Below are 26,782 nucleotides of genomic sequence, written 5' to 3'. Positions count from 1 at the left end.
TATATACCTAGTGGTGAAGTGCTATAATGATGGTTTATGAAAAGAAGTTTTTTAACAGATACTAATTCAATCTCCTCATATTATACATATAATTGTCAGACTCTGAGACAGTATAGCAAATGTATAAGATGGAATGAGAATAATGATCCTCCTAATTGCCAATATTGAACCAAGTTATCGAAACCCTACTCGTGAGTATAATAATCTGCAAGTCGAAGTCTATGTAAAATATGTAAACAATCCTGGCCAAATGTTTTCGTAGACAAAGTGATAACGAATGTTGCCACCCAGACAATTTTCTTGGTGGTATACATAGGGTATTGTGTTGTCTAACATTAAGTGAGGTCAGGTATAGCAAAAAGGTTAAACATTAAAGTTTGCACAATACAATTCTTTCCCCTAACATGGTGAAACTTTGTTTATAATTAAATAGCCTTCGTTGACCTCTTATTGTTTAATGTTTCAAATCATATTACATCCGGTTATATAGTTTACATTGCACTTTTCATGACTTTGCTAAAATGTTTCATTATAAAGAGGTCAAGATTATAACGTCAAATTAATTTTCACATATGATCACCTATAGAACTAGGATAATCGTTTAATTAATAGTTAAAAATAGTTCAGCGCGAAGAGACAATGCATCGATGAAACCTTTACGAACTTTTCAGTTGTGTTGTTTCCGATATATGCATATGCACTACAATCAGAAACAATATGTTGTCAATTTCAAGCCCGGGAAACCAAATGTTTAAGGACACACGTTAATTATTAGACCTCGTAGCATCGCTAGTTTCTCAAATCACTTCGAAACAAAGAGTTAGCGCAAAATATATATCTCAGCACCAAGAGTTTCTCAGTATTTACATCCGCTATAAAAATATAATATAGTCTCATGAAAATCTTCCAGGGGTTATAAAAAATCCACTGATCAGGATTAACTTTGGCATGATTTAGTAACCAAACTCAATCAAGTATACTATTATAATTATAATGTTATTTAGCGTGAGATTATTATTAATTCTCGTCGGGTTGTCCTATAGCTTTTGAAGGTGAGATTTGTGCCCTACGATCTTTCAAAATTACATTGGATTTAATAGCACCGTATAAGTATAAAGTTTTCTCAAACTAGTCACCAGTACAGGGGCAACAATGTCCATATTGGATCATGATTGTGTTCGAATTATCATAACATATTAGCGCACTAATATATCAAAGTTGCTCCTCTTTATTACCGATTTATAATTCGTTTTACGGTCCAAATGCTAGAAAAAATCTTTCGAGTATTCTAAACCGACACTCTAAACACACAGATTAACCTCGACTATACATTCCTATCTGTTTACGCCAATTTCCATAGATGTATATCGAAGTGAATTGCGCGTCATTTTCGTGAACTGCCACGCGTTACCGCTATTTGAACCATCGCAAGCCTACCTTACTCAATCCGAGGCCTCTCCTGTTTGTTAGATGAAAGATGGTTATCAATTCTCCCCACAACCTTGACAAAGCTAGTGTTCTTCTTTGTTGTTCCTGTTGCCAACCTAGCGACTTGCGTTTGGAAACACCAGAGCGGTAAACGGATAGGTTCTGCAGCACTTAGCACCAGGAAACTTGGTTAAGAATCGCGTCAACGTCTTGCACAAATCTATCGGTTTCTGCCCACAAACCGGCGAAAACAATCCACCATAATTCACAGCGATTCTATGTAGTTTTCTCCTTCGAAAAACAAGATAAATTAAATACGTTTAAAAGGAATCACCCGTCGTTTTCGATTCAAAACAAATCGTTTGTTAGTGTTTTGATGATGTCTTCGACATATATGGTTGTACCCCGTAAGGAGTACTTGTAAATTCAGAGAGATGGCCGAAGCTTACCTTGTTCCAAACGCCAAGTTTCAACTTGACAAAGAGCCAGCTAGTGAAACCAGGCAGGCAGAAGTAACTGGGGTTGAAAACGCGACGTGAATTATCGATGTGTTGGTAGGTGGTTGTCCGTATGAGATAGGGATGTTTAGTGTCTGTTATCCTGCGATATCTTTCCGCGCTATTTGCTGCCCCGATTTCCCCTACGACCGATCCTTGCGGCTTAAAATACTAGGAACTTTCCAAAAACCAATACCGAACATAGGTGTTGCGACCCTTTTGAGCATTTGCATAATGTAATTAAGCTTGCTGTAAGTTTCCGGACATTTTGTGTCGAGGGAATGTGGGTTTTGCCTGTGATTGACAAATGTCCTAGTTTCTCGCTGGGATGCCATTCTTCTGTATAACATAAGGACAGTGGGACATCGTATATACATACGTGCATATGTAATGAAAGAGTGGTTGGGTTGGTTTTAGCGCGCTCTTTCGTATTCCGCTGATGCTTCAGTCGTTTAGGTCTAAGGCTTGAGATCGGAGTTCAGGATTAAGGTTGTCGGACTAGAGTTCGATTAGGTTCAAAATATTTTGGTGAAATGACAGTTTTTTACACGGAAATTGAACCTGGAATTTTGAGCTGATTGGGCATGGGAACGAGTTTGCGAACTGGTTGGCATTGTATTTATCTATAATACTTGCACATATTTGTAAAAGGTAGTAACATATTTATTACATGGTGTGCTTTGGTTTTCAAAGGAAGGTCATTCATCATGCAGGAGATACAAGTACTCGCTGTTCTAATCTACGACGCAAAGGCGCGTACATTTTCGGAGATCGTAAACTGTTTTTCTTTAAACCAAAATCGCAAGGTTTGTGTTTAATTTTGATGAAATATTTCGAATTCAGTTTCTGTCTTGGGTAACATATTAGCACAGAAGGCGGAAAACGGCCGCTGGCATAAAACAATAACATGATTACCCTGCAAGCATTGCATATCTCATCATGCTGTTTTGAACATCTTTCGAGGGTTTTGCCGGGGACGTTATGGAACAATGTATTGCATTGTAGGATTGTCACGCGTGGTGTATAGGGTAAAAAGGGGTTCTGCTGCTACATACGGGTGGTAACAAGGGTTTTTTAGTGATGTAGTTCTCTCAGATTCATCTTCATTTTTGAAATGACCTCCATCAAATATCTTAAGCCTTCCTTGGCATGGCGACCATAGTAGTTATGTCGGTTTTGTGTCAACATTGTTATTACTTAATTATATTAGTCTCAGGACAGTTCAAAAATACCAAACACAGACCTTTGTTCGTGGTAGACAGAAAATTAAAAACGCTTTAAACAAATTAAGCACATGATAGCCTTCATCGTTTTCCGATACACAACTGATTTAGAACTTGCAAGACAGCCCTTCTGGACCTGCTTAGTTATTTAAACGATTTGGCACATCTTGATACAATTCCCACTATTTACATGACCTTTAGCTACATTGGTTAAACAGTCCATTTTTAATTTTGTTTACTTCACTAACGATTAGTTCCAGTTAGCCGATTAAATATTTACATATGTGTCCGCCGCACCACCAAATATGTCAGCCATCTTGTTTAGTTCAGTTGCCTTCAAACTATCGATCTTCTTTTTAAAAGGATCTTGCTCGACCAGCTCAGCACTGGTCACATGCTTCAATTCAGAGCATGCCGAAGGCCGTTGCAAGCTATGATTCTGGTCTGGTGCCGGCCGCTCGGATGTGGTTTGGGCGTGATGAAAATTAAGAGGGTGGTCTTGGTTTGCAGGCGATACTAAATCAGTGAAATTTGCCCCAGAACACGCGGGTTGCTGTGATAGGCTACAGATATCATCCATAACCTGCTCTGGAATCTCCCCTATATCTGAAGTTAGAAAAAACCCGTCATTAGAACACTTAGTTCGCACGCGGTTTCCCCTGCTATTTACGATAGACTTGGTGTAACATCAGGCTTTCCGCGTTTGACGTCACTATCAGAAAGGGTCTGTTCTCGGAAATCGTTGTATCCCTAAACTCCTCTCAATGGTCTTGCCACTATATCCAATTCTCCATACAGGTTCAAAGTTGCCATCAGTAATCATGGGCGTGAATTACTGACCTTGTTTGCTAAAGACTAGTTCCCGTTGGACTAAATTTTAAACATCTTAAACTTGCTTTTGGAAGTGCATCTCAAACTTAGTGGACTTTGGTAGCGAAATATTGTGAAATGTACATGTTTCAAATATTGCCAGGTTAGCTTGACATCCTCCATTACGTGCGGGAAGTTGGGAAGTTGATACCTTTTTCGAGAATTTGCTGTCAGTGTTAGTTCTGCTGGCGTTCTCTTTCGTTGTAGCCGATCATTGAGACAAAAACGCGACTATATATGAACTACTGCTAAGCTCAAGGCACAAGATGTATTTATTTTTCGTACCTGAATATGGATAATTTCCTGTGTTGGTGATAGAAGTTAGCGTAGGGTCGATGTCTTGTAATCCATGATGATGGATTGCACCGTTGTGATAGGATCCTTGGTTCGCATGCATCATGACTTGTTCAAAACCATCTGCTTGATTAAGCTGATACCGACTTCTTTCTGTATAAAAGGAATATAGGAATGTTGATATGGAGCTCGTTCAGGGCCCGGTTGTACCGCCCTGGTTGTACGAAAGCCGGATAGCGCTGTCCGCCGGATAGTGGTTTTTCAATCACGCGCTTTAAAATCGCTTGTTGTTTGTTATAACTTTGATTAAATCTTAGTATTCCTAAATTGAGGATCCTCTTTAACATTTGTTGGTTCCAAAGCTGAAATTTTATTACTCTTCTAGCATTTTGAGATCGGTTAAAAAAATCACTATCCGGTGGATAGCGCTATGCATGCGGCTTTCATACAACTGGCCCCAGGCCTCTAGCCGCGCCTGCACTACCCCATACGCATTTGGAGATTTGGCATCCAGAAGACGAACCACACGAGCACTTATTACGAATAAAATATCTGCGAATTTCTTAAAGAAATTTTTCCTTATTATATCCTTACAGCTCTTGTCAGCTATCTCATATCAGTGGCTAGGCGTCAAAAGCATTGCATCGGCCTCGCAAAAGCGTATTGTGCTCCACCGATAGTTTTTCTCTCAAAGTTTTTTCTCAACTGTTCCTGGCTCGAATTTGAGTGGTGTATGATTTTCTCTCGAAATTAAGCCTTTTAAACCCTTTTTAAAAACTTATCCTTATTATATTTTACACAATGCTGCTCACGATAACCCATGGCTGTGTTCAAATTGCTACTAGGCTGCATTAGGATGAACTAAATTATAGTATTAAGTACTATCTCTGCATGAAGATCAGAATTAAAGCAATTTAATCGTAATAGTCGTGAACAAGTGATTTTCAGCGATGTGAAATAGACCGAAGGTAAATATGTCTTAACCCAAGGTATTCAAATTGGTCATTGTTGACTTGCACACGTTTGCACACACGTAACAACAGTTTATCACATCAACCAGCTTGACATTTTCTACGACTGGATGGAAAACCAAGAATTCATAGTTTTTCATACTCTAGATTGCCAATACTATAGACTGATCAGATTTCAGATCAAGTATGATATAATTGCGACAATAAGCCACAGCGTCTTTTCGTATAAAGAAAGCTATATTAATAGTTCATTTCTCTCCCCAAAGCCAAAGGTATACCAGACTAATCCATTGTCATGCGTATATCCAGATTTAGATGATCTTAAAGCTCTGAACTCCTGCATCGTACAAATCAATGTGTATTATACCAGTGCTATTTTTTTCACTGAACGCCAAAATAATGTTAATTATGGGCTTAGAAATTCCTCTAAACATTTGCACTTTCATTTCCAAAGGAATTTTGACCACCGGCGCGGTAAACTTTAATTGCCTGCCTCTTAATTCACGGCGACAATTTGTCAACTTGCGATTTCGAAAAACGAAATCTCGGTCTATTTTCGACGGTAGGAAATCTTGAGTGTTTTTCACTTCCTGTTCGTATATGGCACAATGTGATATTGCTTTTTTCATCGCATAAAAGATAGCGGTCAATCTAAATGATAATTTTTTGCAGAATTTTCAACTATGCCAAAAAAATTGATCAGAACTTTGCCATATATTGTATGCATGATCACCATGGTCTTCGTAACGGTGTTTATATTGCGTCCGATACAGTTTTAAAAAAAACAATAGGAAGAATTTAACTCGTCATTATTAAACCGTTGTGAAAATGAAATAACATTACTAATATAAGCAGTACTTCGCTGTGTTCCGCCTACATTATTACACCTAGCACTATTACGGCAAAAGTGAAAATTCCTTTCCGAGACTGCTGAGATATTTGTCTCATTAATAAACTGTTAATACGTTATATAATTCTATGCTGTTAGCTAGTGGATTTCGAGACAAACAAAGCACAAACTATTCTTTACTTCATGGGATTACTATTTGTATGGTAACAATTTGGAAGGCATATAGGTAAAGTCTAAAGAAAGCTTTCATTAAACTGCACGTATATTTATATTCGCGGGTTTGAGACCATTTTTATTGCAATAATATTTATCGATAATCTTTTGAACTTTTCCGGAACTCCTCGTTTTAATTTAGTTGAGTTGGCGTTCGATTAATGCGATTTCGCCAGCAATACCATACAAAGTGTATCAGACGACACACGGGCAGGAAAAATATGCCTAAAATTCATCTAGTCAAAGCAGAGATCAAATGATACAAATTGCTATAGTCCCTGCATGAAAACTTAAGAATTGTACAACGCAGATTATTCTTCCTATATATTGTACGATGTTGACTTTAGTATAACCTACGTCCGTTTTGCCAAGTGGAGTTTTTTAACAAAATAACCTAATAAGCCACTACCAAAATAATCCATTACAAAAATCTTCACATCATCTCTTACCATACTGAAACATCCCTGCAAAGGAGCAATTCGTTTGAACGAGTGTCCTATGGTCCAGAAATTTAAAAACCCTGCATGCATGCGGTCCTTTCGGGATCCGCTCCTCTCGTAACTCCACGATGTTTCTGCAAATATTCAAGTTCATGCGAAAATTGCATTTCCAAGATTTTGGATTTGGCTTGTCGATGTTCGTGCGATATTTTCCCGAGGTGATCGCCCACATTCTGAAGAGGTTTGCATCCTTCTCCAGCGTCCACGTTCCTCGAGATTTGTGAGGCCATCGTATGATAGCTGTACGCCTGTTACGATCCTTCCATTTCGCGTCTTCGCTGCATAGGTCGTTGTCGAGAACGTGAACGAGCCAATCTTTGAATCTAGGTTTACGAAGAGGTTTCGACAGGGCCATGGTAAAAGGATTAGTTTAAAATGGGTTTGCAAATCGTCTCATGCACGAGTGTGTGGCAGGCAAGGTGTTTATGCATGGTTGGACGGATCTGTGAGTATTTGTACCCAACTTCCATCACTTAATATCTATATGACGTCACTCGACTCACGCCGTCTCTTGAACAGGAGTTTTTTCAATAATAATATATATGACGTCACTCGACTCACGCCGTCTCTTGAACAGGAGTTTTTTCATCGGTGAAAATTGTATATACTTTGTGTCATACTTCGTACTAAGAATGGGTGACCATACACTTAGCGTAATTTACGATATATAAACTATATGTATACATTCGCTGCATCATAATATTTTTTAAAATCCAGCTTTGTTTAATATGCTTTAAAATGCTAGTTATGATACAATTGTTTTACGCAGAACAAAGTCGATGGTATATGTATAGACAAATATATGCCTCCGGTTCGAGTATGTCCTACTGCATGATATTTCATATGTCGTACATCATATATTTCCATCAGTTCGGTTCAACTTCTTACTCCAGCTAGAATTGTTTAAGATATCATCAATGCATGCAAATGGCTTTAAATTTCACCAAAATAGGTTTGTTTGTATATATCATACAACAGAATATATATACGATAGTCCGTGCCGGAATTGAGTCTAAAATTTCTTGTAACATTTGGCCATCCAATAAATATATTTATACTAGTTTTGGTAGTATAATATTGAGCCTATGCAAGTGTCTAAATTTAAACTGTTTAAATTTGTATAATGATTTATATAGAATATCATTTAGGGAGACGTTATTAATATATAAGCTGGAACATACGTTATATAGTCCTTCAACGTGAATAAGTTTCGCTATAGAAAAGCCAGCTCTGCGGGTTTGCATGCATGCATTATATAAATTAGGTTTATGGCGATATACACTGCGTAGATTTTAGCTGCCCGATTCTTGAAAACTGGAAAGTTTCATGAACTATATTGTAACATATATCTTAGACAGATGTCTGTATTTCATGGAATTGGTTTACACTATTCTTTTAGGGAAAGTCCCTGTATTATATTAGGAAGCGATTATATCACATGCAGGTGATATATTTTTTTAACTAAGGAAGCTGATACTGAATTTATATATAATGTGTGTTAATTGATTCTGGAATGTTTTTCAGCATGTTCAAAATGAAAATGAAATTGCAAGAGAAGGTATAACGAGCGATTGTGCTGCAAAATTCCGCTGATATATTATTGTCATTCCTGTGCACCGCCGAGAACATCCAGTTCCTGTTACAACAATGTCTGGATAACTGGATTTATCCGAGTAATCCTGCATAATTGCAGCCATGAATCAAAAGCTGATTCAGTAAATACATTCGACCCAATTTTAATTAATATGAACACGATTTATTCCGTCGTTAGGAAGATTGTATATCGGACCATTTAATATTAGAGTATATAAATAGGCCGGCACCGTGAAAATTTGCAATCAATAAGTCCGCCGCACACTGGAGTAAACAGCTAAGCTGAGTGTCACTCGTGACTTAACGTCAGGAAATGTACAATGTACAAATGTATAAGAAATGTACAAATGTGAACCAGTGAGTTTTTCGAGTGAAAATTTACAGACACTAATTTCTGCGGTATTAAATAGGCCCGTATGTATAACAAAAGCATTGTACATAGTATATATGTATACAATTTGCAGCGATGTTATATTAGCTCATATATAGTCTATAGACATGTTTTCATAGGCCGGAATCTAAATTCTAGCTTAATTTTCACTGCCTCTGAATTGTGGTGAGAAAACATGGACATGCATGATCATGGACATGGTAGAGATTCTCAAATTTGTATGTGTTGTTTGATCACCTAAGCATTTGCCTATGTCTATGAGGAAGTATAGCTATACTGTCATTACACATCAACTGCAATAGCATATGCTCTGATTGGTATCCTCAAATGTAGTGATGCATTTTTACTATACCTATAAGGCTATATGTTGACAAAGCCTTTGATGATTATTATCCTCAGGTAAAACTATAGCAAATGGTAGTGTTTTATAGTTGAAAAAAGGTCCGAACTATTTGAAATATACGTATATGCATGAAGCACACGTATGGTGGTGATCCTAGCAGTCACCCTTATAATCTCTCGTAGCGAGCTTCTGTCGTTGTATGTTAAAATACATAATTATATCAATTGAAATCATTGGCATTGCTTGGCTTGTGTCGACAGTAAAAATACATATCCACTTATCGCGTCCCTGCATGGCGACCCCGTATAGCATGTAGCCTATATACGATAATCTATCGTGTGATCTTTGTCGGAACAACAATTATACCTGAAAATTTGTCTCAGTGGATCAAGTAACGCAAACCGAAACCTGCATTTAATTTCACTATACACTCGTGCGCATGCAACAGTAAAATTTAACAGAATCAGCATTTAATTTCATCACTCCATCAGCTTTTCTTTTTACTAACAATTAAAGAATGAAGACATCTTACATTACAACTAGAAATTTCACACACATGACTATACTTAGAAGTATTTTTTCTATTAATTTTTAAGCTCAATGCATGTATATATACATTGTAAGTCTTCTCAGAATAAATCCACATACTATATATCTGAGGGCCACAAAAAAATTAATGAACCTGCAGAGTTCTAGCCAAAAAATAAGCTAGCTGGCTCACCGGCGAATATAATGACAGAATGAACCCAACAGTCATCATTTTTATGGTCCACAGAAATGAGGTATTTTCGTTTTCAGTTTCTATATAATTCACTACGAATAGCGATAAAACTGACACTCGGATTTCTGTTTCCGTTAAGTCAATCCGTAATCTTATGCCAAGAGACCTGTTTATACTTCGAGGAATGTCAGTATATCATTTGTGTTTAGTGCTTTACTTTCACATATATATATTCTGGAGGTCTGTTTACACGATCCATTTTTATCGGATCCAATTCACTTCTGACGTATTGAATATAGTCTGTCGTCGATAAAGCAGCACTGCATTGGCCATTTAATATTCTGCCCATGCATATACATTGCAAGTCAACAGAAACATCCAACATGCAGAAATTAATATAATAGATCCAATCAAAATAGATCGTGCATGCGAATATGTCATGCAACAGAGCTTGCAAAGCTGATTTCCAGTTTTGCGGGGGTTTTCTCGATCTTTTGCACGCTCCAGAAAGCTTAATGCTTCAAAATCGTGAGGTTAAAATTTGAAGGCGAACAGCATAAAGAATGCTTTCCAAAGGTAACATAAAATTGAAAAAAGCAAATTTTGCGAATAAACGAAGGTGAAAATGTGATAAATATACAGACCGCTTCTAAAGTTGACTTTTAAGCTGCATAAATATTACTCCTTTAAATCTGGCCATTTCAGAAGAATATTACCATGACGCTCATGGATCATCAGGGTAACGCGGTGATCACATGGTCGACGTGTTTAGTTCCGAAAGTGATCATCATGCAAAGTTCGTCTTTTCAAATCCCGAATATGAATATCGCATTAGGTTCGCTGCTGTTTAAGCCAATTGATAGTTTAAGTGAAACTTCGGTGTTTCAAGGACGATGTTATGTTTACAAAGATTGATGGTGAATTTGGAAACATGCAGAATTTTTTCCTATACCGCGGGTCCACTCTTCCAATTGTGAAAAATCGACCGAAGCAGGTCATTTTTCTTGACCGAACACAATTTAATTGAAAAGACTATATTATCAAGCAAAATATTTCGTTCGATGCATGTAAATATTCTATCGAATGAGAAACCGCCTTAACGTTTACTCTTACAGTGGAACGTATATCGCAAAGTGCTTTTTTACCGTTTTTTCTTCGAAAGTCAATCAATAGCTGTTGCACTTTCAAGACGTTTTGTTTCACCAGAACATGCTTTTTACTCTTTATGTTTTTGAACAGCATGCTGTGTCAGCTGCATAGTTAACCATTTTGAACTTGTAGAAATGAAGTTAGTCATCTGGATGTACGTGCATAAGAAAAACGCGCCACTCGCTAGCAGCCTTGACTTATCAAAATACATATATTATTCATGTGGTTTGCAGGTTTCTATGTCAGTTGACAACAAGCGTGCTTTTTTACAGAAGAAAGCGAATCGAGGCTTTGCAAATCACACAGTCTTGTGTAAGTCGCCGACTTGTTATCGTTTCCGTTCAAAGCAAACCCATTAAAAGCGGGCTTACCTCATAACAATTCAACAAACGTACAACTATGTGCATGTGCAGTCTTTGTTAGTACGAACTATGGAATTTCCTCCATAGTACGTGTGCAAGCCTAAATTGGACATAGCTCATTCATAAAAATCAAATGTATATAGTTAACATGCATTTCTATAGTTCCTTAATCAAAAACCGAGTCGGAATAATCATCAAATGGAAAAATGCCGTCAAACTCATCAAAGATTTGACCTGACGAATCATCGCCACTCCAAGCACTCGAATAGCTTTGCGTAGGACTCGACCGGTCGATTATTTCACTATGTGTAGGACTGGTGACTAGGGGATGACGTAACGGTACGGTGTATTGAATTTCATTCGTTCCCAGTGTATTGTTGTTAGGTCGCGCGCTACATTGGGAATCTATGTTTTCCGTGGAAAGAAGTGATAACACCGTTGTTCCATCTTTTACCATTTTTGGATCGTTCACCGGGTAATATAGGCTGTTACTACCAGGGAAGAAGCTAGTGTCAATGTTCGGTATACAGTCCAGGTAACAATTGGCATCTAAATTCAAGGGTTTGAAAGGGTTCGCGATTCGCCTTTCTTCTTCTTGGCAGGGTGCAAGGTCTGTGCCGAGAATATAGTTTCGATTAAGACCTAATTCAAGGCTGATCAGTGGGTTTCCCGGATGGCTTGAACTATCTAATCCATTAATTAAATCTCGCGAATTAACAGCCAAGTCGCTTAAGCCACCGTTCCAATTCATAACTTTGTTATCTTGAGTTTCCTTCAGCCAGTTACCGGAATTTTCATATTGGGACATCAGAGGGGTTGTGACAGTGTGACTATTTGACCACGTGAAGAACTCTGCGGTTGTTTCTTTGTGTAACGGTTTTATGCAGTTTTGTGCTTGGAAACCAACTACTGTTGGATGTGCCATTTGGGTTTCCTGATTAACAATGGTTTCTGTCCAGCTTGGGGCTGTGGCGTTTTGCCGTCTCTGTTGTGCCTGAATAAAAAGTTTACTTTATTTTATGAAAACTTTATTTTATGAGGTACACAAGGCAGTGCTTTAAGGCCACTGACCATCCTCAAACCTAGTATTGCATTATGTGCATTCATCATCTTTTTCAATCAAGAATTTGGTTAATTAATTACCTTTCTGTTTATTCTAAAAACTTTCATTGGAAATTCGTGGTCCATTTTATCGTTCTGGTAAATGTCAGTCAAGTCTTCAAAGTTCACCGAATTGCGTAGGTTCATTCGAAAGTTGGTTTTCAGAGATTTCTTCGCACTGTTGCTGCCATATCTCCAGGAACGACTGCATTCATTTTTCCAGAGCTATAAAAAGATAATCAGTTAATGAAATAACATATAACTGCCATCACGTAGATTCTGCATTCAGTTTTTCCTCCTGTCCACTAATTTGTCATCGTATGTCTGTTTCTTGCTGGTTTGTTTGTACACTGTTATTTTTAGGGAGTTATTTTAACACCAAAAAAGGGGTGAAAAAAAAAGGTTCAAAATGAGTAGCTTTTTGGAGTAACAAATAACTCCACTTCTGGTGTTATAATTTAACACCGCTTTTGGGGTTAATTTAACTCCAATTCTGGACTTAAAACATAACTCCATTTTTGGAGTTAAACACATTTAACACCGTTTTAGGTGTTAGGCCGGTTTTCTACTATATAGGTAAATTATTTCGATCGAAGCAAATTTTTCGCTTGATTTTCTTTTCAATTGTGATCTATCAGTAAATCTGCTCGGTTTAATTTCACAAATGAAAAGATAAATAAATTGAGCGAAATATTCCGTTCCATCGAAGATTTCTACCTATAATACCGATCGAGTCAACAAACAATGCAGCACAAATATCGTTATTATATTATTATAATATTGAATACATGAGATCAATTACATTTCTGTTTGAGTACAGCAAGTCAACTACGCATTAAAGGAATTGCTTCTATAGTATAGCTCTTTAATACTTTTTATTTACACTTTAACACACATGCACATTTGCAAAAAATTTAGAAAATGTTTTTAAGTGGAGTACCATGCATGCCTAAAACATAATGGTATAGTCATTAAGACACTGGTTGTTCAGTTCTACTAGAGTTCTACTAAGCTAAGACTCACTCTACCAAGATGATGACCTGGCTGTATAAGCAATACTGATCCACGTTTCTTCTTTTACAATTTTCCTCGTAGTAAAATTTTCGGAGGTTTCCTGTTGTGCCAATTGCACGAAACGAGTCTTCAATCTACGAACAAATAGAAAAATTGCATGTATATGAGTGTAAATTCGAGTAGTGTGCTTTGTATGCATATAACAGAGCACATTGTTCAACAGACCTTCAAAATCTATATGTTCTATGTGATCCACAATGCAAACATACTCAAACAAATAAGCAGAAACATGTGAGTATAAGGAAGGAATAATTTCAAGTAACTTAGGCTTAGCTAATATAAAAAGAATAGGAAAAAAATTCCACATACCTAGAATTTACTGCATCATGGTAAGTTGCTTTCGTCCATTGAGAATTGAACAGTATTTTGGGGTTGTTTTCAACATCGTTTCGCTAAGTTAGGGCTTTCTTGTATTGAAATTTGTGTTTGAGTTTCCCATTGGCATTGCTTCTTCTACCCTCTACCGGGCATTGTGGACTTCTGTCCTTCTACTGCTTCTAAAGATACGAATTCGAATTGTTATAGACTATTAAAATATCCCAGGAACTTTAAGGTAAATATCGGAGGCTCGCGATATCATGTATTCATGCTGATCAGAAACAAAAAAATACTTCGCCGTCAGTTTTGCGACTGAAAAACTCTTTTGGCAACAGCCCCACAGAAAAAATAAATCGACCAGCATCAAAAATTATAGAAACAACTATTTGAAAAACATTTTAGAATCAAACTATAAGAATCTTGCAATAAATTTGTCTGTTTTTGCAGGCCAAGTTAACACAATAAAAAGGCGGGAAGACTAAATGCAAGAAAAACTTCAAATATTTACCTTAAAATAGCTCGCAGTAGTCGCCAAATCCAGCTTTTCGCATCCAAAATCGCAAGTCCTCTACTAAGTTTACAATTTTCGAATGAAAAGTACCGAGAAAGAGAACTTTTTACGGAGCGAGCGAGGGCTTCGTGTGTACTTTGCAAATATTTCGCCAAGAAAGACCCGGCCACTGAGCTGTATAAAGACCTGAAGTCTTAGCATAGGTGTCCCTGGCAATTCAACCCACATCATGAGGTTTTCTTTTTCTTGATTAGTTGACTCAGTTTGTCTTGATTTTAAAATCAACTGTCAAAATTTAAAATGAAAGTTAATGTTAGGATACTATCAGTAATGTTTTTTGCTTTATTAATTTATGAACATATTCTGTGGTACCTAACAAACACTTATTTCTTCAGTTTAATAATTTTCTTGTATGATTGCATGGCGACTTTAGTAATTATAATAACTTGTAGGTACACCACGTAAGTATTAAATACTGCAAAGCTTTCGGTCCGTTAACCCGGACCTTCATCAGTGCAATATGAAGGTCCGGGTAACACTAATGAAGAATAATAATAATAATAATAATAATTATTGCACTGATGAAGGTCCGGGTTAACGGACCGAAAGCTTTGCAGTATTTAATACTTACGTGGTGTACCTACAAGTTATTATAATTCTTCAGTTTAATTAATCTATGATTTGATGTTGTTGGTAATTTTGTATAAATGTTATTGAGGTCTCCAAGTGGGACAATGGAAAAGACATATAAATTAATTATTTTTCATACATGAAAATTTAACTTTCATGAGCCCTCAAGAATATTAATTCAAAAGGTCAAATTTTTTAAAATTGATTTCTGATTAAAACCTGCCTTGCAATACATATTGTGTATAATTATAGCTCTAAATTATCTGCACAGTTTAATGCTTGATTCACATGATCTGCACTGTTCAATGCATGGTTCTTTGACAAAAATATTAACACAAAATAGTTTTTTCAAAAAATTGTATTTATAGCCTTATGAATATATAGCTTCATAATCATATATAACATGTTTAAGGGTCAGTTTTGAGAGATGTATTACTTAAAATTTTGTAGCATAAAGACCACATTTGATATGGAAGACTGCAAATCACCAAGCTTTTAAATGCCACTTAACTCTCAAATATATATGTTATTCAAAAATGCAGCAATCAAATGTTTATAGCACTTCTTGGTTGTGTAAATAGCTAATGTGCATTTGAGCATTACACTCAAATATTGACCACCTTTCAGACAATTATTAAAAAGAACCAGGAATGGATATTACAATGTCCCATATTACCTGGTTATTTTAAGGTGATCCTGAATATAAAAATAAAGAAGATTCATTGCAAAATAATTAACAAAAAACAGGAAAATTTTTATTATTTGATTTATAAACTGAAATAAACAAGCATGCTTGGATTTCTTGCACATACAGAGGTTAAAAATAGTTTTATTGAATAATTCATGAATAAATCATGTTTTAAAGTACCAAAAATTTAAGCCTGGGGAATTCGCATTTCCATAAATATAACAAATGAGCTTTTTTATATAGTTTGTTTGAAAATTTGATTTCGAAAAAACTTCAATTAAGGCCTTCCAGGCTAGAACTACAAGACCGTGGGTTATGATATTTTTAATGCGCTGAATACCTTATATAATAATGCGCTATACGATGTATAACGATCGGTTGTCAATGCTTTACTCCAGCCGATCGACCATGTATTTCGCTATTTAATGATTGATTCTATGACATTTATCGTTATAAACTTACCAGAACTATCCGAGGCAATCTTTTCATCACGTATTCTGATGTAGTAAATGATTTCAATACAAGATTTTGTTCAATTTCAATAAAAATTATCATTAACGCGATGTGCATCACCAATCTTCACTCCTTGTTTTCAAATCTCCATTATGAATATATAATGAGAAGAATTTAACTCCAAAAATGGAGTTAATTCCTCTAACCCCTCTAGATGGGATTATTTTTGCATACTAATCAACGTTCGAAGACCTCGTTACTCCTCCGAGGAGTTAATACAACTCTAAAAGTGGTGTCAAAATAGCACCAAAATTTAACACCCCGAAAAATGAAATTTGGGGGTGTTAAAATAACTCCCTGAAAATAACAGTGTAGTTAATTCCTGCTTATATCATCAATTTGTAGAAAACACCGCGTGTGATTGTTTTATGCAGAGCTTTCGGTCCGTTACTGGGCCTTCATCACTGCAATGAACAAAATTTCACAATGCAAAATCTTATGAATATAATAATTCTAATTTGTTCATACGATTCTTTGTTTTCCTGTGTCAAGCAAGTTGCATCCTTAATTGTTTGGTTTAACTTATTTTTTTGTTTGTTGCTTGGCTACTCTGTTTATTTTGTTTGGTTCTTCGTTTATTCCTCTCTATTTGTTTTCTTGTATCTTCTGTCTCCTTGGTTGTGTATTTGTCTAGTTGTTAACGTGTTTACTTATTTGTTCCTTTGCAGCTTTGTGTGTTTGCGGACTTATGTTTTAATTTCTTTACTCTCTTGTTTGTTTGTTTATTTCCGTGTTTGCCTGCGCTATTTCTTTGTTTGCTCCCGTGAGAAGTACTTCCAGGAAGCAATTTACGTAGCGCATACTTCACACGTTCACACATTCATATATAACTCATTTAACATGGCATCCTCACCTGAAATAAATGTAAACATTCCTCAGTGTATAAATGACTTTTCTGGTGCACCCATCGCACAGCGAATATCCTCTCTTCTTCGTCCAGCCAGTACGCGTTTTGCGGTGACCGCTTTCTGTTCAAAACGTTTAAAAGCCATTCCAGGAAGGTTTGGCTATTTCTCTGTCTTCGCGGTTTTGACATTGGCGTTCTAAGAATATAATTTTCAAATCATTAAACGATGCTATATGGATACGTCCATGCATGTCTGTGGCGATTTCGAAGGCTAGATAATGTTATAGTAATTCTTTCAACCATTGGAAAAGGAATAAAATTACAGCTTTGGAGCTAGAATTATAAAACGGGATTCCTAATTTAAAGAATACTATATATAGTTCAAACAGATTGGAAACGCGGTGGACAGTGCCATCCAGTTTTCCTATAAGGCGACCCTTGGAGATGGATAATTAAGTAACTCTTTCATAGTTTAACCATGAACACATGGTTTAACCATGAAAACACACTCGTGAATTAAAACCCTATGTATAGAATATATACGGTACAATTCTACGAAACATCATGTACTGTACTCTTGTTTTCTATATGGCCATTCAAAATTTTTCAGAAACGAATTTTCCTGGAAGTATCCTTGAGTTAGACGTTACGTCATCGTGATTGAGTAAATACGGCGTCCTAAATCGCTAGAGGACTGCCGATATTCAAGAAATTTCCGTCGTTATATTAATTTGTATAGACAAATGGTACTGTCTGCTTAGACATAGTTGACATCATTCGTTTCACGATATGCCGGATTGTTACTGACGGGTAACTATGAAGTTGATGTTTTGAATAACTAAAAATATCTTCAAAGGAAATCCTATTCCAAACTATTTGTAAGGGTACTTCACCGTTCATTGTGTGGTTGTTCTGTCGTTAGGAAGCTGGCATGAACACTGCTATAGGATCCTAATCAGGAGAAAGGCATTCGACCGAACACGAGCATGCATAATATTTGACACCGTGTCAGGCTGCCTTGGTAGATTTTTGATATAGAGTGTTGTGAAATGATCTAGAGTATATATCTTGGAATTAAGGTTCCGCTGTTTACATCCGATCACAAACGTTTAGGAAAGAGGGAAAACCCGCGGGCCAAAGAATGTCTTATTTACTGGTCTAAACACTTGAATTATGTTGCAATTTGAATTCCGGCATCGTTTCGAACGGAATGCACACGATTGCCAAGCAGCGCTGTAGATAAACGAGGTTGTGCCCGCAAATACTGGAACATCGATTCCTCCAGCTGGGACACTGCAGCGTATGTATGCAAACCACACCAGGCGTTCCTACCATTATACAATTGCTTCACCCTCATGTGGTCGGGGTTTAATCTTTTTATGAACGCTTTTTTGAATAAAATTTGACCCTCGTAAAAGACAGAGGTTTTACTTGGGTAAACCACTTTCACGCGATGACAGAAGATGCACCTTATTGAGCTATCATCCCGTATTACTGAAGTAAACTAAGTTTAGATAACGTTTTATTTGCAATCGAATTTAAGTGATCGCCAGGCAGTTTGGAGCGAAGTGAACAGGCAGTTTGGAGCGAAGTGAACTATTCAATATCATGAATAAAGTTCATTTCAGTCAAGTTATATATCATATATAGTATATTGATAATAATATAGGCCGATATATACGAGTCTTATATAGTGCCTTTGCTTGACTCTCAAGAGGGATATTCTCAAATACAGATAGAGCCATCTAGGTATACTTTAACACTAGTTTATCGCTTTCCCTGCACCTAATTGTATTCTATTTCTATCCCCCGTCGGGTTTAACCTTTAAATGTGCTGTTGATATACGGTTTAACTTGTTTGCCAAGTTTCGTATTTTCTGCTCGTACTGTTTGTCGTTGGAAACTCTACACAGAATAGTACATACGTTTCGTAGAATTTAACTCGGCTTTTTCTTACCTTGCGTTTCCAGAAGTACTATACAGAATATTCGGGCAATTCAGCAAATCTCCAAATTGCGAAGAATAGCGGCGGGTAATCACTTCAAAACTTCAGCTTGAACTGCAAGACCGCACGTGCTATTCTATGTCGTATAGAATCGAGCGATTTGCAACACTCCACGGTGAGTTACAGTCGAGGTGATATTGTCGCGAGTACGCGGCTATGACTGCTCGTGGCGAGCTACCGCAACATAGATATATAACGTCATTTGCATACACATATATATATATATTCAAATTTTGGGGGTTCTACCCAGAGACGATCCGGTCATGCGGCAAATGTAATCAAATGACTATTTTTGCAGGTTGTAATTCTTACAATATACCGTCATGCATCCCACGCATTTAGTGCCGCGCCCCTGCTACGACGGCTCTTAAACATTAGGCAATGCGTATTTAGAACTCACATGCTCGAAATTTCACTATGGCTGTACACAGGAAGACCGGGCGAGCGACGTTTTTCTCGGAATGAAAATGAAATTTGAATCCAAAGTGAAATTTCGTTTCGATCGTTTATCGTGAGATTGCAAAACGCAATCAAGCAAAGCTATTTTGTTACTTTCTTTCACCCCGTCAACACGATTGACTTCGTAAAGCGGTCGTTGCAGGAGAACCCGGATTTTTAACGTATCTCGCCCGTGGGGTCAAACTCGGGCAAGTATTTATCGCCTGAATTGCTTCAAAGCAGATATCTCGTGCATTAGGGTCCAATGTACAACGTGTAGTGTGTTCTATACAATACACAGTCGCGTGGTATTTTTTGAACACCGACGGAAAAATAATTCTCATGCATTTTCCATACATGGTATAAGACTTACTATGGAGACTGTATAAGGTTCATTTTAAACTATTTAACAGCACTGATCAGGCGCCAGGCGGCATAAATGATATGGTGTTGGTAAATATAGTTGAACTTATGTTGGTAACAATGATAAATAAAGATTGATAACCCAGCTAGGGTACTACAGAACTACAGAAGAAAGCCTAAACTATATTTAACCTGGTGCCGGCTTCATTAAACTATATAAGTTCCCTTCAAGTCGAAATTGGTGCTTTCTCTTGGACCAGTTTTGTGCAAAGGAGGCTTCTACGTGAAACTTGGTATAACCGATGTCTATACTAGAACTGGGATACACTACACCTAGACTAGAAGAATAAACATTGGTTACCAATTAATATGTAGGATATCTCGTTCAATATCAAACTGTTTTCACCGGAATTCAATAAAGGCGATTTCTCGGACTATCCTGAGAAGTTATACGCGCGAACCGGCTGTTTTTGAGAAGCTATTAATGTGTTGACAGATATAGTGGATTTAACCCGAGGCCAAGCAACTTGTTTTTATTAGGCAGCCGCATATATATATATATATATATATATATATATATATATATATATATATATATTATATATATATAATATATATATATATATATTATATAATATAAATATATATATATATATATATATATATATATATATATATATATACATAGGCCCGGTGTACGTATTCTATCATTCCATCTTACATTAACACGGAACCGGACGAATTTGGAATTGTGCACGAAATCGTCCCGTTCAGGTTTTCACGCGGGAAAAATTTTTAGTGCTTACATGAACTACAAGAAACCGGACGGAATCGCGACCACGCATTTGGTCCCGTGTAAAGGTGGCCTGTGAGCACAAATCTGCCTTGTCACTGCTCATTTCATCGAAAACTCCTGCACGTCCTGTACGAATTTTTAGACAAAATCATTCCAATTTTAGTAATTTGTTTCATGTGGGTGGACGTTAATCTCCCCCCAGTCATCAGTACTAAACTCCTTAAAGTACAATCGTTTCCCGTTGTTGTACACACAGATCCGAAATATCCGTTTAGAAATTCTCAGGTGGTTGTGGGTATCCAATTGCATGTACGGGAAGGAAAAAGACGTCCATGCAGTAAACATGTTGTGCTAATGTACTTATAATAAATTAGATACTTGCAAACAGCAATTTAATGCATGATTTCTGCACTTCATTAATTGTGAATTGATTTGTAATCAAGTAACAGTCAAACGATAAAACTTTTAACCAGAGGTCACGCGAGGACTAGCTGTTTAAACCATCGCAGGCACAAGATTTTAACAAACTCAATGATGTTATTATATCGCATTAAAATTGCTGATTCACATCCAGGTCACCGTTAGTACTAATAGGATTCAAAGATTCAGGTTTCAGACGAATTCTAAACAAAATTAGACTGCATTTTAAACTTTCTCGCGTGAAATACCACGGACGTTTGTACTTTGTCTTTGAAGTACTTGCTGGGCGACTACGACAGAATGAGATCGATTCAAACTTGTTAAAGGTGGTTCTTTTAGGCGGCTGGCAAAAGTTCGGTTGAAGCACAGTTCATTTTTAAGGTTGAGCAAAACACTTTTTGCACACAATCATACTTTTTTGCTCCATCGATAAAGATCGACTGCAGATGTCTATAATGGCAATTCCTTAGTCAGCGATCAACATACCTTCCTAATGGTATGTCAATTATATATACAGTTTATTTTGCGTACGATGTACTCTAACTGTATTCATCGAGAAAAGCACTCCTATAACTCTGCCCAACAGACCGGCATTTCTGTATCATAAAATATACTCTGTATGCGTGCAAGGGAAAATTGAAGATGCCTACGCTCTGCCCCTGGTGAGATCGATGCTCAACGTTCAAAATTCGTACCTTATAGCTGCATTCCGATATGGCTGTAAGACTTAAATGTCTCGGTTATAATCGGAGATATGCGGTTTTTGATCTCATGTTAATGATCTAATTTTGTTCCATTGCGTTTCGCTGTAAGCATTCGGCCTGTTCAATAGTCTTCAATACAAACGGCATCGTTCGCGACAATACCAACCAACAAGGCGCATAATTATTTATATTTGTACACCGTTTACATGGGGATGTTTTTGTCCTTTGCTTCTCCTAAGCTGTTCTCGAAGATTCCAATCGGGCATCCCGCTGAGAGAGACAAATTCCTCCCCGATTAGGTAGTTTCCTACTTGTTGCCTTGTGTGAAGTATGAAGCGTGTTTACATGAGACCTAAAGCTTGAGCTTTTTTGCAGCGTAAATTGACTTTTGACTTCTTCGAACATGTGACTGGGATTATCTGGGCAAGGCGAATTGCGTCAGTACGATACGGAAATCTTTTTCAAAGCGGAGACCATCAAGCCTAACCCTGATCGTATAGAGTTGTCACGGCTACAGACCTTGAAGAAAATTGCAAGATGGCAATGCATATAAAGTCAAACTCAATACGAATGCCACTACGACCAATCCGTTTTCCAACTTCTGTGAAAATTACTTAGATAACATCTCATTCATTATACGTACAATCTACCTGAGAATAACCTTTCTTATTAATATCTTCTTATACTTTTCCAATTCAGTGTGATTTTTAGGCGAAACCAAACGATGGTATAGATTGAGAAATGGCGGTGCATGTAATCGGATTTTCAGCTTTTTAAAAGCAGAATAGTAAGATTACACGTACATTTTTAAGCATTTTTTTACAATTTTGACATGTACATGCAGTGGCGCCTCCTTAATGACATGTGCACCTTCCAACCCTCTAATGCGGCTTCCCTTAATATGGTGTCATGCACCTCTGATATCTGCAGAAATTTCTCTCACATGCAGGCAGAGTATATAACAGACTGTAGGAGCGCGGCTGTGTCTCAGTGAGAACTTCACATCAACATTTATTTGACGTAGACAGTAGACTTGGCCATCTACATCTATTACATCAAGAGAACGTTGAACTATATTATTATGTATCGTGTGCCAAATTTTTCACCGCTCAACACTATATAATGGGTTTCAATGAAATTCGCTATTGCATGCTTAATGCTTTTGATAAAGACCTCGACGAGACAAGTTCAAATTCCTACATGAGAGTGCTTGACAGTTGACTTTGAACTCTAACTTTATTTCTAAATTAAAGTAGAGAGGTAATGGCGACTTTATTCGAAGTAGGTTTGCCTATATATATATATTCTTGTGGGAAATATCGTAGAACACAAGCAACGCCGTCGAGAAACTTCGTTGCTTAGAAGTCAATCATATAAGTTGTGATCACCACCGAAATATCATCACCGAAAATTGCCCTTATATATAGCTAGTTCTATATTTGGCACTTTTCGGTTTCGCTTACCTGTGTTTAAAGGCTTGACAAACAATAGTGTTCACTCGTGCATACCCACTGTAATCAACATCAACAATGCCAAAACTATTTAAACAGAAGGGCGTTCTGACACTACGGAACTGTAAGTTAATCTTGCCTGTTCAAATATTAGCTTACCTATAACAGCTTCATCACTTAATCCTTTTACCACAATTGCAGGGTTTCGTACGTCTATAGGATCCTGTTAAGGTGACAGTGATGTCCATCTCGCTCATATATGCTAAAAACTTAATTTATAAGTGAGGCTGATTCAACGCGGAACTGTTTTTTAATTAAGGACAATCCGGTTGAAATAATGGAAGACGGAAAAAACCCGTTGCGCGCTCATGGAAATTTTCGCCAAATTCCGTTCTGTGCAACTTTAGCTTGCTTGAAGCAAGATATTTGAAATCCAAAGTAATTATAAAGGGAGGGACCAGTCTTATTCCTGTGTTTAATCATTGAAACTTGTACAATTGTATACCTTTTTTTTATTTGTGCCTATAGATATATATCAAGTGTATTTTTTTTATAAAATTCTTTATAAAAATTGTATTCGATAAAAAGTGTATTTTTCCATAGAACTCCACTTGGTTAAGTCTTAGATACAATAAAATATGGGCCAGCAAGGCTTGTGCCAACATTAAGACGTTATTCTGCCCATCTGAGAGACGTTTATACCCAGTATAAATTTCAGTTTGTACTTTAAATTTTCTTCCTTAGTAAAACTGACTCATGCAATATGATGAATCCTTGGTTTTTCCTTATTGCGATGGCTAATTACAATATGTCTCTTAACTGATATAGATATAATTTAGTTGTGTAGTGAGTATATATTGAGTTGCATGTATATTATATATATATATATTGAATTTAGTCGAGCCTTCTGGGTTCTGTTCTAAAATGCTCATGCACAAGTAGATATATATATAATAAGGTTAGTTGACTGATTTTAGTTGGCGTTCTTTCTATACCGATGAACAAGCAATTAAGAACTGATATAGAAGCATCAATATCACGTAGAAATCAGTATTTTTAAACTGTTTCCGCTATAAAGTGATCGGCTCGTTTTAAACCAACCATTTCAAGGAAATAGAAACCTTATACCAAGGATGATGACCTTGTGATCTGTCAAATGCATTGCCTTTTTCATATTTTCTACAAAATACTATACTTCGGTTGTTGAAAGATGATTGGGGCATCCGGAATTATGATTATTAGTAATTACACGCGAATTGAAATCATTCTTTAAATGATATTGGCTCACGAGACACGAAATTTGATGCTTATCTCAGACGCCCGATTGTAAAAAAAAATCACCGACAACTGATAACATTTTCTTCGAAAAATTAAGCCGGATTTGATGGGCTATAATTAACTCCAGGTTTTTTATGTACAGCATGGTAAATAAGAAAGTTATACTCCATCCAGTTAACCTAGCTCTCTTTAAAAACGTTTGCGTACAGTGTCTCTTTCTGAAACCGTGAAATTCCGGCTATGTAAATTTTGCAGCCTGATAATAGCTGATGATCCAATATCTCCTATAATCAATGAATTACACGCTATAGGAAGTCTGTCCTATAGGGTTCCTAAATAAGAGAGGGAAAACATTGTTCTGTCACATGTCAGTACAATACTAACAAGGTGTCTTTGTTTTTAACAAATACTGGTGTATGTAGAGGAAAGTTTATTTGGGCTATTATGGGCGTATGTAAATAGATTCTTGAGTGCTTGAGTGAACGAGGTGGAAAAAAACCCCTTTTTCCTAGGAAATGCGTCAATTAGCATGGATGTCTTCTGTTTCATTTATACCTTAGTCATCGTGTCTTCGACAATTGTGAAAAACAACACTCCTACGAAAGCGTGAAAAAAATATTTTAGCTGTCAAAGGAAGCATACGAGGTCACGTGAAGGGCAGATATGGCGGACACACGCTGTCAGTAGCGACCCACTGAATTATAGTGAAAAAAACCTGCCATCTGTTATCAATCGTACGGAGTCAATGCAATTTGACAATTAAGTCCAAGGTTTAAACAAACGAACGCCACAGATTGTCAGCGATTGAAATTTGAAAATTATTGTTGTCAATGCGTTCAGCTCATGAGAAGTGCAACGTTTAACCTTGGCCTTAAACTTAAAGACGTGAGAGTGATATACATTCAGTATTATAAAATTTTCAGTTGCATACAACACCTAAGTGCAAACTACGAAAATTTCACAGTATGACAGGAGCTTCATCCAAGTGTACATATAAGTAAAGACGTAAAATAGTCTTGAGCGGTGTTTTAAATATTACATACTTCTTTCTTCGATAAAGAAAATTTAAAAACACTTAGAACTGTCTCAGCATTGACATAACTGCATCGCAATTCATATTCTCAGCAAGGAACGGGAGATAAGACGAGCACACATGACATGGGCTTCCCGGATGCAATTGCATAAAATCAATCAAATATTGTATTTGGCATTCGCCCACATGTACCATGACGTAACACGTTACAGTTCAAAGTACATTTTCCCAGGCTGGAAGTGAAACGAAAATGAAATTATATGAAAAACGAAAACTCTTCAGAGTTATAAGATTAGGATATGGGTTGACCAAATATAGGTCTGATATTATCTAAGGCATTCCTAATTAGGGAAACTCAGTTTATTAAATCGAAAAAGAAAATGAAGGTAGACGAGACATAATTTTGCAGACATACCCCACTTACATTAAATGCCCGCAAAAACTCGTAAACAAGTGAATTAGAAACGGAGCTAATATCAGGTCATATTGACCTTGGGAAACACATTGCTAGGGAATTATTTTTGGCTAGTGAACAGTAAACATGGTCTGATATTGTACAGTATAGGCGTATACCTACTGCTGGGTTGAACATGAATTCATCATATACGGTGTAAGTACCTTGAACTACCTTGATCATTCGAGGTACCTTGAGTTACCTTGCGATATGTTATTGTAACATAACGTCTGATCCAAACATGCATGCAAACTTACTGAGGTGTAGCCTAGCAGGTTCGTGCACGAATATGGACTGCCCCTAGCTTACAATGCCTAAGAAAGTCCTTGTAGAGTCAGTACCCCACGTGTCCGGATAGCTCTTGTGTGCACGGGGCGGCTCACTGTTGCTTTAGCAAACCTGTTTGAAGAACTCGCGGTTGAACATGTCACATGTTTAATAACTACTGACAGATAGATATACATCATGCACTTGCACATAATTTGGTAATGTGAAATTAATTGGGTAGTTCGCAGTATAATTTAGTGGTCTCTGCAGAATTGATGCTGGATGCGAGTGAGCACATCAGTTAAGACGGGATTACTTAACAATCATCTGCGTGAGCTTTTAGTACTTAACGCCAGTAATGATACCATTAATAATTTAATACGATACAGTACTTGAACTGGGGCGATCGTAAGATGGTCTGATATCGCATGCACGTTAAGTGAAACATGTTGTTTATAAGTTCCCTATTAAATGCGATTACGAGCT

The 26,782-nt window shown here is 36.9% G+C and overlaps 2 protein-coding genes across 2 annotated transcripts; both read right to left on the bottom strand.

Moving 5' to 3' along the window:
- Positions 1 to 3,224: 3,224 nt before the first annotated feature.
- LOC114518501 (interferon regulatory factor 1-like) lies at positions 3,225 to 7,262 on the bottom strand. Its single transcript, XM_028538510.1, has 3 exons — positions 6,796 to 7,262; positions 4,304 to 4,465; positions 3,225 to 3,754 (listed from the first exon to the last, which is right to left on the bottom strand). Exons 1-3 carry the CDS (start codon positions 7,199 to 7,201, stop codon positions 3,417 to 3,419), a joined length of 906 nt encoding a protein of 301 aa, XP_028394311.1. The 5' UTR covers positions 7,202 to 7,262; the 3' UTR covers positions 3,225 to 3,416.
- Positions 7,263 to 11,218: 3,956 nt separating this feature from the next.
- On the bottom strand, positions 11,219 to 19,206 carry LOC114518500. The gene is made up of 4 exons (XM_028538509.1): positions 19,045 to 19,206; positions 17,094 to 17,283; positions 12,549 to 12,731; positions 11,219 to 12,399 (listed from the first exon to the last, which is right to left on the bottom strand). The coding sequence occupies exons 2-4, from the start codon at positions 17,274 to 17,276 to the stop codon at positions 11,572 to 11,574; spliced, it is 1,194 nt and encodes a 397-aa protein (XP_028394310.1). The 5' UTR covers positions 17,277 to 17,283; positions 19,045 to 19,206; the 3' UTR covers positions 11,219 to 11,571.
- Positions 19,207 to 26,782: the final 7,576 nt, after the last annotated feature.

Source organism: Dendronephthya gigantea, unplaced genomic scaffold, assembly GCF_004324835.1.
Source record: "Dendronephthya gigantea isolate DGI-Jeju-01 unplaced genomic scaffold, DenGig_1.0 000010F, whole genome shotgun sequence".
NCBI classification, from domain to species: Eukaryota; Metazoa; Cnidaria; class Anthozoa; order Malacalcyonacea; family Nephtheidae; genus Dendronephthya; species Dendronephthya gigantea.
Note: the sequence above shows the minus strand (reverse complement) of the source record. Positions and strands in the feature narration are given on the sequence as shown.

Bases quoted from the DNA above. Each gene is read 5' to 3' on its own strand.
- LOC114518501 (XM_028538510.1), bottom strand. From the start codon at position 7,201: ATGGCCCTGTCGAAACCTCTTCGTAAACCTAGATTCAAAGATTGGCTC. The intron at 4,466-6,795 runs GTAAGAGATGAT...CCTTTTATACAG, and splicing joins TGCAGGGATGTTTCAGTATG to AAAGAAGTCGGTATCAGCTT. The intron at 3,755-4,303 runs GTACGAAAAATA...TTCTAACTTCAG, and splicing joins AGGAAATTATCCATATTCAG to ATATAGGGGAGATTCCAGAG.
- LOC114518500 (XM_028538509.1), bottom strand. From the start codon at position 17,276: ATGTCAAAACCGCGAAGACAGAGAAATAGCCAAACCTTCCTGGAATGG. The intron at 12,732-17,093 runs GTGAGGATGCCA...ATCTTTTTATAG, and splicing joins AATGTTTACATTTATTTCAG to CTCTGGAAAAATGAATGCAG. The intron at 12,400-12,548 runs GTAATTAATTAA...CTTTTTATTCAG, and splicing joins TTTTTAGAATAAACAGAAAG to GCACAACAGAGACGGCAAAA.